The sequence below is a fragment of the Pipistrellus hanaki genome (assembly GCF_964339955.1).
Source record: "Pipistrellus hanaki genome assembly, chromosome: 3".
Taxonomy (NCBI): Eukaryota; Metazoa; Chordata; class Mammalia; order Chiroptera; family Vespertilionidae; genus Pipistrellus; species Pipistrellus hanaki.
Window position 1 is genome coordinate 177,955,540 of NC_140505.1, and position 14,330 is coordinate 177,969,869.

Consider the following 14,330-nt stretch of genomic DNA (forward strand, 5'->3'; position numbering starts at 1 on the left):
GGGGGTGCTTTGCTACAGAAGTCCTAGGAAACTGACATACACTTGCTCCTTGTCCTGCGGCTCCTTATCTGACCGACCATTTATAACTTGCAAGTATTATACACCTTATACACCAGTTTTGTTTAACTTAAATATCAACGTTGGGTTTGCAACTTTTTTTTTTTTTTAATACTCACCTGAGGATATTTTCCCATTAATTTTAGAGAGAGTGGAAGAGAGAGGGACAGAGAAAAATATCAATGTGAGAGGAACACTTTGATTGGTTGCCTCCTGCAGGGCCAGGGCGGAGCCTGCAACTGAGGTGTGTGCCCTGGACTGGAATCAAAACTGGGACCCTTCCACTGAACCAAACCCGATGGGGCAGTTTGCAACTTTTTAATTTTACTCTTCATCTTTTCCTTAAAGAATATTAAAAAATATCTTACTATCTACTTGCATAATCATAAAAGTTGGCCATTTTAACAATGAACTCTCAGAATAAAGTACAGTTCTTTTTTTAAAAAAAAATACATTTTTATTGATTTTAGAGAGGGAGAGGGAGAAAGAGATAGAAGCATCAGTGATGAGAGAGAATTATTGATCAGCTGCCTCCTGCACGTCACCCACTGGGGATCAAGCCTGCAACCGAGGCATGTGTCCTGACTGGGAATCGAACTGTGACCTCCTGGTTCATAGGTTGACCTCCAACCACTGAGCCACACCAGCTGGGTTAAAGTACAGTTCTTAATCAAATATCTTAAGTTTTATGAATACCATATTGCTTTATCCCTTCTCCAGTTTTGTTTTAGAAACACATAAACTTTATAACAAACATTTGAGAGCCCATGATATGTGACAAAGAAAATCTTACTCCATACCGTAAATATTCACACCCCCTTTAGTTTCCAGCCATCTTTTGCCTCCCTTCCCAAATTTTCTTTGACCATATTTGAAATTGGGGTAATAGTGAGAAGGAGAATTTGAGGAGCAGGAGCTGAAAAGAACAGTGAGAATTCCTTTAAAAAAGATAGAGGATCCATCACCCCTCAGAAGAAAGTTTAGATGGATGAGAAGGTGGAGAGGGAGTTGGGGAAGGGGACTGAACTAGGCATAGGAGAGAAATGGAAAATGACAGAAGAGGAGGAAGAAGGAATGTTAGGAAATTTCATATATGTTGTGTGTATTCCTACTTTTTCAGAGTGTGAGATAGGGGTTTTATTGCTTCCCCCTCTCCCCCCAGCTTGACCTGTGTCTCTTTGATTGTGATTCTGCATAGGGCTAGGTCACCAGGCAGCTGAGTCTGACTTAGAAGGGTTACATCTGTGGCTCAGGGTAGGGGCTCTGAAATCAGAACCCCGCGCATGACTCCTGCTCCCAATCCTGTTCGGCTCCGTGCCTGGGGGGGGGGGGGGGGGGGGACGTCTGGGGGGGAGGGCAATGACTTTACTTCTCTGTGCCTCACTTCCCCACCCACGGAAAGGAGGACACAGGACCCACTCCCTGGCTTGCTGGGAGGATCAAAAGAGAGAAGACAGGCGAGGTAATCAGGACAGTGCTTGGCAACGGAAGACGCTCAACGGTTATAATAAAACAGAACTTTTCCCTATAACATCTCACATGCTTACACAGAACAAACAAACAAAAATAAATAACCTCTCGGGGCTCCACTTTCTAAACTTCGTGGAATGTTACCCCCGAGCCTGAGCGTCCCGCGTTGCCTTTGCAGGCTCAGCTCCCGTGTCCTCTCGAGGACGCTCTGGGTCTCAGCCCGCGGCGCCTGGGCCGCCGGGCCGTGGTCCAGACTCCCCTTCCTCGCTCCCGCGTTGGGGGGCATCCTCCCGGCCCGGGCGGCACGCCCCGCCTCCGCAAAGACAGACTTTCCCCGCGTCCCGACGCCTCGCACCTCCGCGCGGGCTTTCCTCCCCCGGCGCTGTGACTGCCTAACTAACGGGTCTGACCGCCCGCACATCCCAGATGCTCCAAAGCAAACCGCTGCGCCTCCTCTCGCACCGACAAAACGCGGGGCTCTGGGAGGGGTGGGGAGAGAGACTCGGTCGGTAGGAAATGTCCTCCCACCCAAAACCTGTTGCCCCGGTGCCCCGGGCCGGCCACGTTAGCCCGGGGGTGGGGGCGGGATCCCCGGCTAGGACCCTCCCCCATCCGCGACCCGCCGGCCTCCGGCCTCGCCCCGGGGCGGCCTCGGCCACGTGACCGCCCCGCCCCGCCCCCGCGCACAGCTGGAGGCGGGCCCCGCCCTCCCCCGGGAGCCCAGACGGCCCGGGCGGCGCGCGGCATTGTGGGTAGAGGGGCGGGGGTTGGGAAGATGGCGGCTCCCAGCCTCCTCAACTGGAGGCGGGTTTCTTCCTTCACGGGGCCGGTCCCCCGCGCCCGGCACGGACACCGGGCCGTGGCCATCCGGGAGCTGATGATCATCTTCGGCGGAGGCAACGAGGGCATCGCGGACGAGCTGCACGTCTACAACACGGGTAGGCGCGGCGGCGGCGGCGGCGGCGGTGTCCGGCCCCGCCTGTGGGAGCCGCGGAGGGGGAGGGGAGGCGAGGCGGCGGCCGCCGGGGCCTGACAGCTGTCACCGCCCGGTCAGCGCCTCCTCCGGCGGGCGCGAGGGGCGCGGCGCGGCCGGGCGGCCCGGGTCCCGCCGTGTCCCGGGAGCGGCTTGGTCTCCCCGGTGCCCCCGGGCGGAACAGGCCCCTCCCCGGGCGGGACGCGCCGGCCCTCCGGCGGCGAGCGGTCCCGACCGGGTCCCCCTCCCCTCCCCCCGCCCGAGGCTAGCGGGCGTAGGCGCGCGAGGGCGGCTGTTGCTAACCGTCTGCACCTCCTTCCCAAGTCTCGCTCCCCCCGGGCCCCTCTTCTGTCAAAAAAAAAAAAAACACAAACCCAAACCAACCCCAAACCCAAGCGCCTCCGGACCTTCCCGCTCCTCGCCTTCTTTCCTCTCTCCGGAGGAAGGGAGCCCCGGGGCTGGGGTGCGGATGGGAACCCAGAGGCTTCTGGTGTTTTCACCCCCCGATGCAGCCCGGTCTCTGGCAGGTGGCAGTTTAGATTTTACCCCGACCGGTAACCCCCTGCACGGCCGGGGAAGTGGTTGGGGGTGAGAGCAGCGCACAGCGGGGTGTGAGTGCCGCCGCCCCGCCGCGCGGCGCCGGGGAAGGGGACGGACTGTCAGCCCCAGCGCCGCCGCTCACCGCACACCGCCCTCGCCCCGAGGCCCTGCCCCGGAGACCTCCGGGGATTGGAAAGGAAGCCGGGATTTCATTTTTCCCCACGAGTACACGCGCCCGCTCCCGGGAGATACTGTTTCCTTGGTTAAAGGCTAATAATTCCTGAATTTGGGGTCTTGGCCGTAGTCACTTCTCTTTGGCCCAGCCGCTTCATCCTGTGGTCATGTAAAGGTTAATACAGTAGCGGAATAAGGGGGCGTTTATTTTTATTTTTGTTTTTTCACCCTCTCCTTTTTCCTGGCACCCCCACATAGGAAGTTAAAGAGTTATCTGAGCCCTGGCCGGGGTGGCTCGGCTGGTTGGAGCTTGGTCCTGTGCTCTGAAAGGTGGTGGGTTCGATTCTGGGTCAGGCAGGGCGGGCACGCGCGCACATACACACACACACACACACACACACACACACAAACACGGGAGGTTACGGGTAAAATCCTGGTGGGGGCGCCTGTGGGAGGCAGCCGGTTGATGTTTCTCTCACAGGGGTGTTTCTCTCTGTCTCTCTCTACCTTCCTCTCCCTCCAAAGTCAATAAAAACATTTTTTTAAAAACGTTATTTGACAATTGGATGTAAAACTTTGGCTTTGAAGTAAGTTTGAGTTTTGTCCGGCCAGCTTCCTAGAATCGGCACTGTCAGAGTTTTCACTTGTAAAGTGGAGATGATGATATCCGAGCTGCGTTTTTGTAAGAGCTACAAGATGTAGATTAGGGATTTTCAACAGCAGCATTATTGACATTTGAATGAGAGGATGCTTTGTGGACGGGGACGGCACTGTACTTAATTGTAAGTTTGGCAGTATCCATAGCCTCTGCCCACTACTAGCCAGTAGCACCGTGCCCCTCCCTCCAGTTATGACAACTAAAAAATTTTAGTTTGCCCCTGGGTGAGGGGCAAAATCACCCCCAATTAAGGACCACCGATGTAGATGATATATATAGAGTACATACTCATAGTTGGTGAAAAATTACATTTAGGCCCTGGCCAGGTAGCTCAGTTGGTTAGAGCGTTGTCCCTATAAGCCAAGGTTGCAGGTTTGATATCTGGTCAGGGCACACACAAGAAGCAACCAATGAATATCTGAATAAGAGGAACAACAAATCAATCTTTATTCCCCTCACCAACCCATTCCTCCCTCCCTCCCTCTCTCTCTCTCTCCCTCTCTCTTCTCTTCTCTTCTCTTCTCTTCTCTTCTCTTCTCTTCTCTTCTCTTCTCTTCTCTTCTCTTCTTTCTCTCTCTCTCTCTCTCTCTCTCTCTCTCTCTCTCTCATCAATAGATAAATAAAATAATTGCTTTTAATTTTGTTTTGGCAACTAGTTACAAACCAGTGGTTCCTACCAGCTGTTAGAGGAGACATCCCTCCAGGCTGTGCTGCCCATGGATTTGTCTGTGATGGTACCAGAATATTAGTATTTGGGGGAATGGTTGAATATGGAAGATACAGCAGTGAGCTGTATGAGTTACAAGTAAGTGTATTTCAGATTTTCTATTTCAATGATATTGCTCATAATTCTTCAAAATATTTCATTAACTTAAAATAGTGTGAGCTTCACCTTTTATAGTTCAGAAGAAATTATTTCCACTTCACCGAAAAACTAGTTTTTAATGTAATATTTTTCCAATACCCAGTGGAACGTTTCTATCATTAAGATATCTGTTACTTAGCACCATTGTACATATTACACGTTTGTGGTTTTGTATTTTAGTGCAGTTCTTCAACCTCAGCCTGCAGCAGAAGCGCTTAGAGGGCTTGTGAAAACATAGGTGGCTGCGCCCTGCCTCCCAAGATTCTGATGAATATTGTCTGTAATGGGACCTTACTATGTGCACTCCTACCACATTCCACCTGCTGCTGCTGGTCCCCAGACAGTACTTTAAAACCTCTGCCTTAGTTGTAGAAATTGTTACCCTCACACTAATCTTTTTTTTTTTTTTTTTTTTCTGGCTAGACATACAAAAGAGGGACAGCAGTTTTACATATCCTTTCTCAGTTTGACACTCTACTACAGCGTTTTTCAACCGCTGTTCCGCGGCACACTAGTGTGCCGCGAGATGTTGCCTGGTGTGCCGTAGGTGCAGACAAGACAAGAATTTTATAATTTTTCACTATTTTGTTTTCTTAATATTTCATAATAAAGTAATTATAAAATACTTTCTTTGTGTTTATTTGATTCCTATTCAAGAGAATTACTTTATATATAGTCAATATAGGCACAGAGTTAAATTTTTTAACATTTTCTAATGGTGGTGTGCCTCGTGATTTTTTTCATGAAACAAGTGTGCCTTTGCCCAAAAAAGGTTGAAAAACACTGCTCTGCTAAACCAGAGTCCACTGTGACAGCCCTAAATGACTTTTATTCCTGAACTGTGCATATATTCTCAGGGCCATGACCTATGTTTTCACAAGCCCTCCAGGTGCTTGTGTTGCGGGCTGAAGTTGGAGAACTGCATTAAAATACAAAAGCCTAAAAATATAGCATGAGAGCATCTGGTAACTGGCAGATGTAGGTGGGTTATACCTATTGGTAAGCAACTAATTTTAAAAATACTTTCAGATCAAGAAAGCATGTTTAGCTAGAGAATAAGTTTTTGAGTTTGATTTGTTAAATGGTCTTTGTGCTTATTTAAAGGATAAAATATATGCCATTAATGGAGTACCTAATTTCAGAAAGTAAGACTACATAAATTACATTTAATCTTAAAGCTATATATAATATTTAATGTTTCATTTGGAAAATAGTTTAGGACTGTTAGTGTTTATTTTTATAAGCATAATTTGCCATTGCATAAAGTTGTGAATATGGCTCTAGCTGGTTTGGCTCAGTGGATAGAGCATCAGCCTGCGGACTGAAAGGTCTCGGGTTCTATTCTAGTCAAAGGCACATGCCCAGCTCCTGGACTCCATCCCCAATAGGGAGCGTGCAGGTGACAGCAGATCAATGATTCTCTGATCATTAATGTTTCTCTCTCTCCCTCTCCCTTCCTCTCTGAAATTGACAAAAATATATTTAAAATAAATCTGTGAATATGGAAGACTAGACAAAATTTCTATTGAAACATTTATTTTAATTCCAGAAGTTATCTGCTTAATTGTCATTTGTCCCAAAAGTACCTTTTTGGAGTCTTCTGGTTTTATTCAGATTTAAATGCATTAGTATGATGTTATATTATTAGCAACATAGGAATATTTTCCTGATTTTGTCTGAGTGTATTTATGCTCTTTTTTTAGGCAAGTCGTTGGTTATGGAAAAAAGTGAAACCCCATGCCCCTTCTTCTGGTTTACCTCCTTGTCCTCGGCTTGGACATAGCTTTTCTTTGTATGGTAACAAATGCTATTTGTTTGGTGGCCTGGCAAATGAAAGTGAAGATTCAAATAATAATGTTCCCAGGTATGCTGACCCTGTCTCAGGCCAAATGCTTAGCTTATGATTTAGATTAAGAACATTTATTTCTTCCCTCTTTCATTATTAGAGTGGATGAAGCTTAGCCTTTTTTGCATAACTTAACAGAGAACAAATCTGTGTGCATTTATATTTTCCTTAGTCCCTGGAGTAAATCTTTTCAAAACTATGCCTTTTCTCATCAGAAATACTTACTAAGTTCATATTAATATAGCTGCTTATAGCAATATATTTGTACCTTTTGAACCTGCTGATGTGTTTTGGTTGACATAAATGATCATGAAAGGTAACAAATGGTTATTTTCACATTGCTTTCTCTAGGAATTTGGTGACAAATATTTGACTACAAAATGAAGGCCATCATTTCCATTTTTCACACAGAAAGCTAGTAGAGTGGTTTACATAAGCAAATACTTTTGGAATCAATCCTTTCTTTTCCAAAACAGAATCACTGCCTCTTTTGTTTTCACATAGTGTTTTGATCACACTGTCATTATAGCAGCCAGGATTTGGAGATTTAGAGTCTAAAAGGCTGTTTCTGTTTCACTGCTCACTATGTGTGTCCTTTAGTAGAAGTAATCCAAGCCTGCTTTCCTTCATTCAAATCGGAGTGATTAAATACCTGCCTTTTAGTGTCATTGTGATGGTTAAATAAGATCATTGGCATAATTTTCAAAGCACTTTGAGGTTGCCACCAGCACATAGTACAGTAGTTATTATGACCATGAAAAAGGGTCTTTTTACTACATTAAATTAATGTTAGAGTCTTAGTTTTTATTTTCAAGCTTTAAAAAATAACATTTACTAAAACATGGAAAATTTGGAAACTGGAGAAAAGGAAAAATAATTTATTCTACCACACTAATGCAGATACTTTTAGCATGTCTTTTTTTCATTTTTTCTATTAAACAGATTTTTTTTTTAGAGACTCATAAAAGTTAGAAAGTTCTTTCTCACAGTATCAATGTCCCCCACATAGGCAAACACATAATTCAATTTGATATGTACCTTTTGGGACCTTTTTCATGTAATACCTTATATTGTCAGCTTTTCTTAAGTTATTGTATATAGCTGGCAAGCTTCTCAAGTTTATGCTACTTGAGGGTGCAAATAGCATAAACATGCAATGCTTTCTAAAGCCTCTGATCAAAGCTAGTACATTCTGTTGGTCTAAGCAAGTGAAAGGCCAAGCCTTCAGTAATGATTCCAAGGATATATGTTCTGCTTATTGGGAGAGGAGAGTTGGGTACATTAATTTGATCCTGCAAAGACATATATTTTCTTTTATAGAAGTGGGATCTTTCTTTTTGCTCTGTGACTTTGGGTGTATACTTGTTTGTTTTTGTTGTTTAATTCTTTTAAGGAGATAGCTTGGAGCTCTTTTCATGGCAGCAGGTATATATTGACCTTGTTTTATAAAGGCTGAAAGTAGTGTGAATTATGCAAAATACTGAACCATTCCCCTGGTGATGGACATTTTTGCTATTATTTTTACAAGATTGATACTTACATGTGAGATTTGAGGGGATATCAAGGGGTATTTACATTAAATTTTTTAGGTACTCCTGATACTCCTGAATCAGTCTCCAAAGAGAAAAACAATTTATATTACTAATAACAGTGTACGAGAATGCCTACACCTCGGCAATACTGAATTGTGTCACCCTTCTTAATTGTTGTCTAGCTAATAGGTGAATATATTACACTAGTGGCCTGGTGCACGGATTTGTGCACCAGTGGGCTCTCTTGGCCTGGCCTGTGCCCTCTCACAATCCTGGACCCCGTGGGGGATATTGCAGAGCCGGTTTCAGCCCGATCCCCACAGGACAGGAGAAGGGACCCCACTAGTATACAGATCCGTGCACTGGGCCTCTAGTATGCATATAAGATCTTTGGTTAATCTCTTCCTGCCCTCCTTCCTCCTCCCTTCCCTCTGAGATTCATCAGTCTGTTCCATGTTTCTATGCCTATGGTTTCCACTCCTGCATTGAGCATCTGGCCCCTGGTGGTCACTGTGTATCATAGGTCGTACAGTCAGCTGGTCCATTGGTCCCTTAGGCTTTTTTATATATGCTAGAGGCCCATTATATGATATTCGTGTAAGAATAGGCCTTCCTTCCCCTGACTTCACTCCCAGCTGCCTGGGAGTCGGCAAGTCCCTGCTCCCTGGCCACCCGGAGCCGGCAAGTCCTCGCTTCTGTCTGGAGCACCACTCCAGTAGCTCCCTCCGCCACCCCCCTTCTCCTCATAGCAGGCTTCACTCTGATTGGCTATGGGTGTAGTGGAGTGATGGTTAATTTGCATGTTTCTCTTTTAGGTAAGATAGGTGGTTTTATTTTGATATATATATATTTTTTAAATATATTTTATTGATATTTTTACAGAGAGGAAGGGAGAGAGATAGAGAGCCAGAAATGTCGATGAGATAGAAACATCGACCAGCCGCCTCCTGCATACCCCCCACCGGGGATGTGCCCGCAACCAGCGTACATGCCCTTGACCGGAATCGAACCCGGGACCTTTCAGTCCTCGGACCGAGGCTCTACCACTGAGCCAAACCGGTTTCGGCTATTTTGATATTTTTAAAATTGGAAATGAGTTTCATTAATTGTATTTTGGACATTTGCAATTCCTATTTTGTATGGATTTCATGGATATACCACATTTGTTTATTCATTTATCAGTTATGGACATTTGGATTATTTCCAGTTTTTTGGCTTTTATCAATAGTGCTGCTATAGACATTTACATACAAAGCTTTGTCTTGACATGTATTTATTTTTCTAGATTAGAAACCTAGCAAAATTACTGGGTCATATGGTAAATTTACATTTAAGTTCTTAAGAACTTCCAAACTGTTTCCAAAGTGACTATTCCATTTTACATTCCCACCAACAATTGATGAAGGTTCTCATTTCTCCATTTCCTTGCTAACACTTATTTTTCTCTGTCTTTTTTATTGTTACCAATGTAATGGTATCTCACTGTGGTTCATTTTCCTAATGACCAATGATATTGAGCATCTTTTCATGAGCTTTGCAGCCATTTGGTGAAATTTCTATTCAAATCTTCATTGATTTTTAAATGAAGTTGTTTGTGTTATTATTGAACTAGAGGCCAAAGCACAAAATCTGTGCAAGGGTAGTCCTTCCCCTGGCTGCTGGCACCTGGGACCCAGGCTTTCCTCCAGCCTCCGGCAAGCACCCAGGACCTGGGCTTCCTTCCTCCGGAAGGTTGTCTGGAAGGACATCCAGTCTAATTAGCATATTACGCTTTTATTATTATAGATTGTAAGAATTATTTATATTCCTGGATACAAGTTTGTTTTTAATCATAAATGTGATTTACAAATATGCTCTTCCAGCCTATCTTATCTTTAATTTTCTTAATGGTATTTTTTGAAGCACAAAGTTTTAAAATTTGATAAGCCAAACATATTAATTTTTTATTTTATGGATCAGGCTTTTGATGTCATATTTAAGAACTCTGCCTGTCTCATGCTTTTCAAGATTTATTCCTCTATTTTCTTCTAGAAGTTTTATAGTATTAGCTGTTACATGTATATGTATGATTCATTTTGGGTTAATTTTTTTTCCTGGGGGAAAGTAAATGTCTAAATTCATCTTTTTACATGTGGATATCCAGTTGTCCCAACATCACTTGTTGAAAAGACTATCCTTTTCCCATTGTATTGCCTTGGCATCTTGGTTGAAAATCAATTGACACAAAGTGTGTTTATTTTTGGACTCTCAATTCTGTTCCATTGATCTATATGTCTAGACTTATGCTTGTACCACACTGTCTTGATTACTGTAGTTTTGTAGTAAGTTTTAAAATTAGAAGATGTAAATTCTTAAATCTTATTCTTTCTCAAGAGTGTTTTGGCTGTTTTGGGTGCTTTACATTTCTATGTAAATTTTAGGATCAGTTTGCCAATTTCTGCACAAAGTTCTGTTGGGATTTTGATAGTGTTTGTGTTGTATATATAGATTGAATTGTGCAGAATTGCTATGTTATTAATATTGAGTTTTGCAATCCATGAACATGGAATGTCTATCCATTTATTTAGACCTTCTTTCTTCTATCTCAGCAGTATTTTGAGGCTTTCAATGTACAAGTCTTGCTCTTATTTTGTTAAATTTTGTGGGGCGCTGCTACAGTGTTTTGGACAGGTTCAAGTCTTGGACTGATGAGAGCACACAGTCCTCTTGTGGCCACGTGCAAGTCCCAGCCTGGAGGGCAGAGCCCTCCCAGCACAATGACAGCCAACAGCTGTAGTTATAAGCTTGAACCTATGGTCTGAACATGAGGCCCCACATGCCTAAGTGATATAAGCTGCAAGTAAACAAAGCTTGATCAGGTGCATGTAATTGAAGAGGATCGAAACTCACAAGAATATTGTAAACATTTTGACTACGCCCTTATTTTGCCTCGTGGCATTGGCTATAAAATAAAGACACGGATCCTAAAATTTACATAGAAATGTAAAGCACCCAAAATAGCCAAAACACTCTTGAGAAAGACTAAGATTGAAGAATTTACATCTTTTAATTTCAAAACTTACTACAAAACTACAGTAATCAAGACAGTGTGGCTTTGGATGCTGGCGCTGCTGGGTCCTCATTAGGGAAGCAGAGCTGAGTAGTTGTGACAGACTTTATGACCCTCAGAGCCTAAAATGTTTAATTTTTGGTCCTTCACTGAAAAAGTTTGTCAACTCTTGTACTAGATTCTATTCTGTTTCATTAATATATTTACCTTTTTATCATTAATTTTGATGTTTGCTGTAGGTTTAGAATATTTATCTTTAATAAGATAGTTTTCTTAAAAATTGTTTGGGTATAGGTTACTAGATATACCTGTAAACCTTTTTTTTTTTTCTTTAATGCTTACCTCCTTTTCCCATATGTTCCATATATTCTTAAATCTTATTTTAGGTTAAAATAATGTTAATAAATTAATTTTTTGGTCACTTTTTCTTAGTGATTATTTAGACCTCACAACCACAGTTATCAACATCAATTTAAATGTAATTATAAATTGCTATTTTCTTTGCACTTCAATTTTTCTTATTCAGTGTATTTTTTTCTTGAATTCCTTTTTATTTTTCCTGATTGATATCTAGAATCATTTTTTCCTAAAACAATTTTATGGCTAAACTTTGAAATTTTATATACCCTCAAATGTTTTAATTTTGCCTTCATATTTGAGTAGTAATTTAACAGGAAATAGGTTTCTATAAACATTATTTTGTTGAAAGCATTCATGTCACAGATAAGAAGTTTATGCCAGTTCCAAAAGTAAAAAAGTTATATAGGAAGTAGTTGTATATGACATTAAAGAGTGAAAATTTCAAAAGAAGGAGAACCTGCAAAACATTTGTAAAATGCCTCATTTATACGTAAGTGGATATTCAGACAGAGAGAAGTCTTACCAATTATTACGAGTAGTAATTTTTTAAAAAATCTCATACCATGTAATAAATTGCTCCAAAAGTAAGTGATGCAAAATAACAACCATTTTATTACGCTCATGAATTCTGTGCATTAGGAATTCAGACAGAACATAGCAATAATGATTAGGCCCTTAGATGGGAATGCATGAATGGTCACTTGCATGTATGAGCCTCAGCTGAGATGGCTGAAGGGTGGACTCAACTGGGACTGTCCTCCTTTGTGCCTACATATGGTTTCTTTAGATGGTGGTTGTGTGACAGTTGGACTTAGATTGTGGTTCAGGATTTCATAGTGAAGCTGCCTTGGCCTTCTGTGACTCAGCCTCAGAAGTCACATAATGTCATTTCATCATACGTTACTAGGTAAAGCAGTCACAAGCCTTCCCAGAATCAAGGGAGAGGACATAGACCCTACCTCCTGGTGGGAAGAGTGTCACATAGTTTATGGCTATGTTTTGAAACCATAATGGTTATTGTCATGGACAAGAGAGTTGGCTAAATGATGGCAGATTTTTTTTAGATCCCTTCTGTTATACTCATCCCCAGAAGGGTGCCTGGTACACAGTAGTGTTTGGTAAATATGTGTTGAATGATTAGGGATGGGGTTTCTGCTCTCATAATGCCTTTCTGTACTATATGAACTTTCATAGTAAGCATATATTATCTTTGTAGGTAGAAAAAAAATAAAAGGTGTACATTATGCTAATGTTTTCATTTATTTAATGATATCCTAGATATTTAAATGATTTCTATGAATTGGAGCTACAGCATGGTTCTGGTGTTGTGGGTTGGAGCATTCCAGTGACTAAAGGGACTGTGCCTTCTCCAAGAGAATCTCACACAGCTGTTATATATTGCAAAAAGGATTCTGGGAGTCCTAAAATGTATGTTTTTGGTGGAATGTGTGGTGCTCGCCTGGATGACCTATGGCAACTTGACTTAGGTAAGCTTAACTTGATTCAGGCTCAAGAACTGGTTATGATTGATAAAAGCAAATATAAAAATTGCTTTGAAAGTATTTTTTATTATAGTATTGATTGAGTTGGACTTAGATTTATTTATAACTAGCACGGTAGACATCACCAGGGGCAGCAGGGTGTGATGTCAATGGTTGCTGCTGATCAATTAGACCCGGGGCCAGCAAACTGCGGCTCACGAGCCACATGCGGCTTTTCTGCCCCTTGAGTGTGGCTCTTCCACAAAATACCACGGCCTGGGCTAGTCTATTTTGAAGAAGTGGCGTTAGAAGAAGTTTAAGTTTTTTAAAAAAATGTGGCTCTCCAAAGAAATTTCAATCGTTGTATTGTTGATATTTGGCTCTGTTGACTAATGAGTTTGCCCACCACTGAATTAGACCAAATAAATGAGTGTTTGATTTATGACAGCAGCTCTCCTGTATTTCCTGTCAGTAGGATCTCCACCATAGTCTTGGTTTGCTTAATGGTCCTAGTTCATGCTTATTGTCCCATGTAATTATCCATAGTATCCACTTTCACCCTGTGAAGTGTCCCAGTTGTGGATGATCAAATTTATTTCATTATTCTTACCTATAGGAAATGTAGCATTAGTGATGTTACTGCTGGTCAGCGAAAAACCCTTGGGTAGGTCTTTTAAAAAAAATCCTCAACCAAGGATATGCTCTTTACTGATGTGTGTGTGTGTGTGTGTGTGTGTGTGTGTGTGTGTGTGTATGTATGTATGTGTGAGAGAGAGATGAGAGAGAGAGAGAGAGAGAGAGAGAGAGAGAGAGAGAGAGATGAGAGATGAGAGATGAGAGATGAGAGAAACATCAATTGGTTGTCTTCTTGCATGCTCCCCAATAGGAATTCAAACCAAAACCTTTCAGTGCTCGGGATGATGCTCCAACCAACTGAGCCACATCAGCCATAGCTTGAGTAGTCCTTTGTTAAGAGATCCTAGGAATAAATAATTGGGGAGTAGGTATGCCTCTTACTTTTGACTGTCTCTGCACAGTGTACTCTTACTTAAAAATGTTAAAATCCCTAATGTGGTCCCAACTTAGAATTGATGGCATTCTAAATACATCTCTCTGTTACAAGTACTAACATTAAAGTGTAAGTAGATTTCTTTGACTAGCAATTATGTCAGTTGGAAATGTTTAAGATGAAATTCAAGTAACAGGTTTGAAACATTTTTGCTTTATTTTAATAAGACCTTTTTGGTTTTAATTTTTAAAATTCTGCAAGTTGAGATAGTTTGCTGTTATTAGATCAAGTTGCTAATATAATTATTTTTACTTTT

At 42.3% G+C, this 14,330-nt stretch overlaps 1 protein-coding gene across 2 annotated transcripts in view; it reads left to right on the plus strand.

Moving 5' to 3' along the window:
* The first annotated feature begins 2,281 nt into the window (after window positions 1-2,281).
* Window positions 2,282-14,330, plus strand: part of HCFC2 (host cell factor C2) — a 38,500-nt gene continuing 26,451 nt past the window's right edge. For both annotated transcript variants that reach the window (XM_084880114.1, XM_084880115.1), the window contains exons 1-4: window positions 2,282-2,465; window positions 4,529-4,677; window positions 6,441-6,601; window positions 12,803-13,011. In XM_084880114.1, coding sequence (XP_084736240.1) covers window positions 2,303-2,465; window positions 4,529-4,677; window positions 6,441-6,601; window positions 12,803-13,011 — 682 coding nt within the window. In that variant the 5' untranslated portion in view covers window positions 2,282-2,302. The remainder of the gene's footprint in view (window positions 2,466-4,528; window positions 4,678-6,440; window positions 6,602-12,802; window positions 13,012-14,330) is intronic.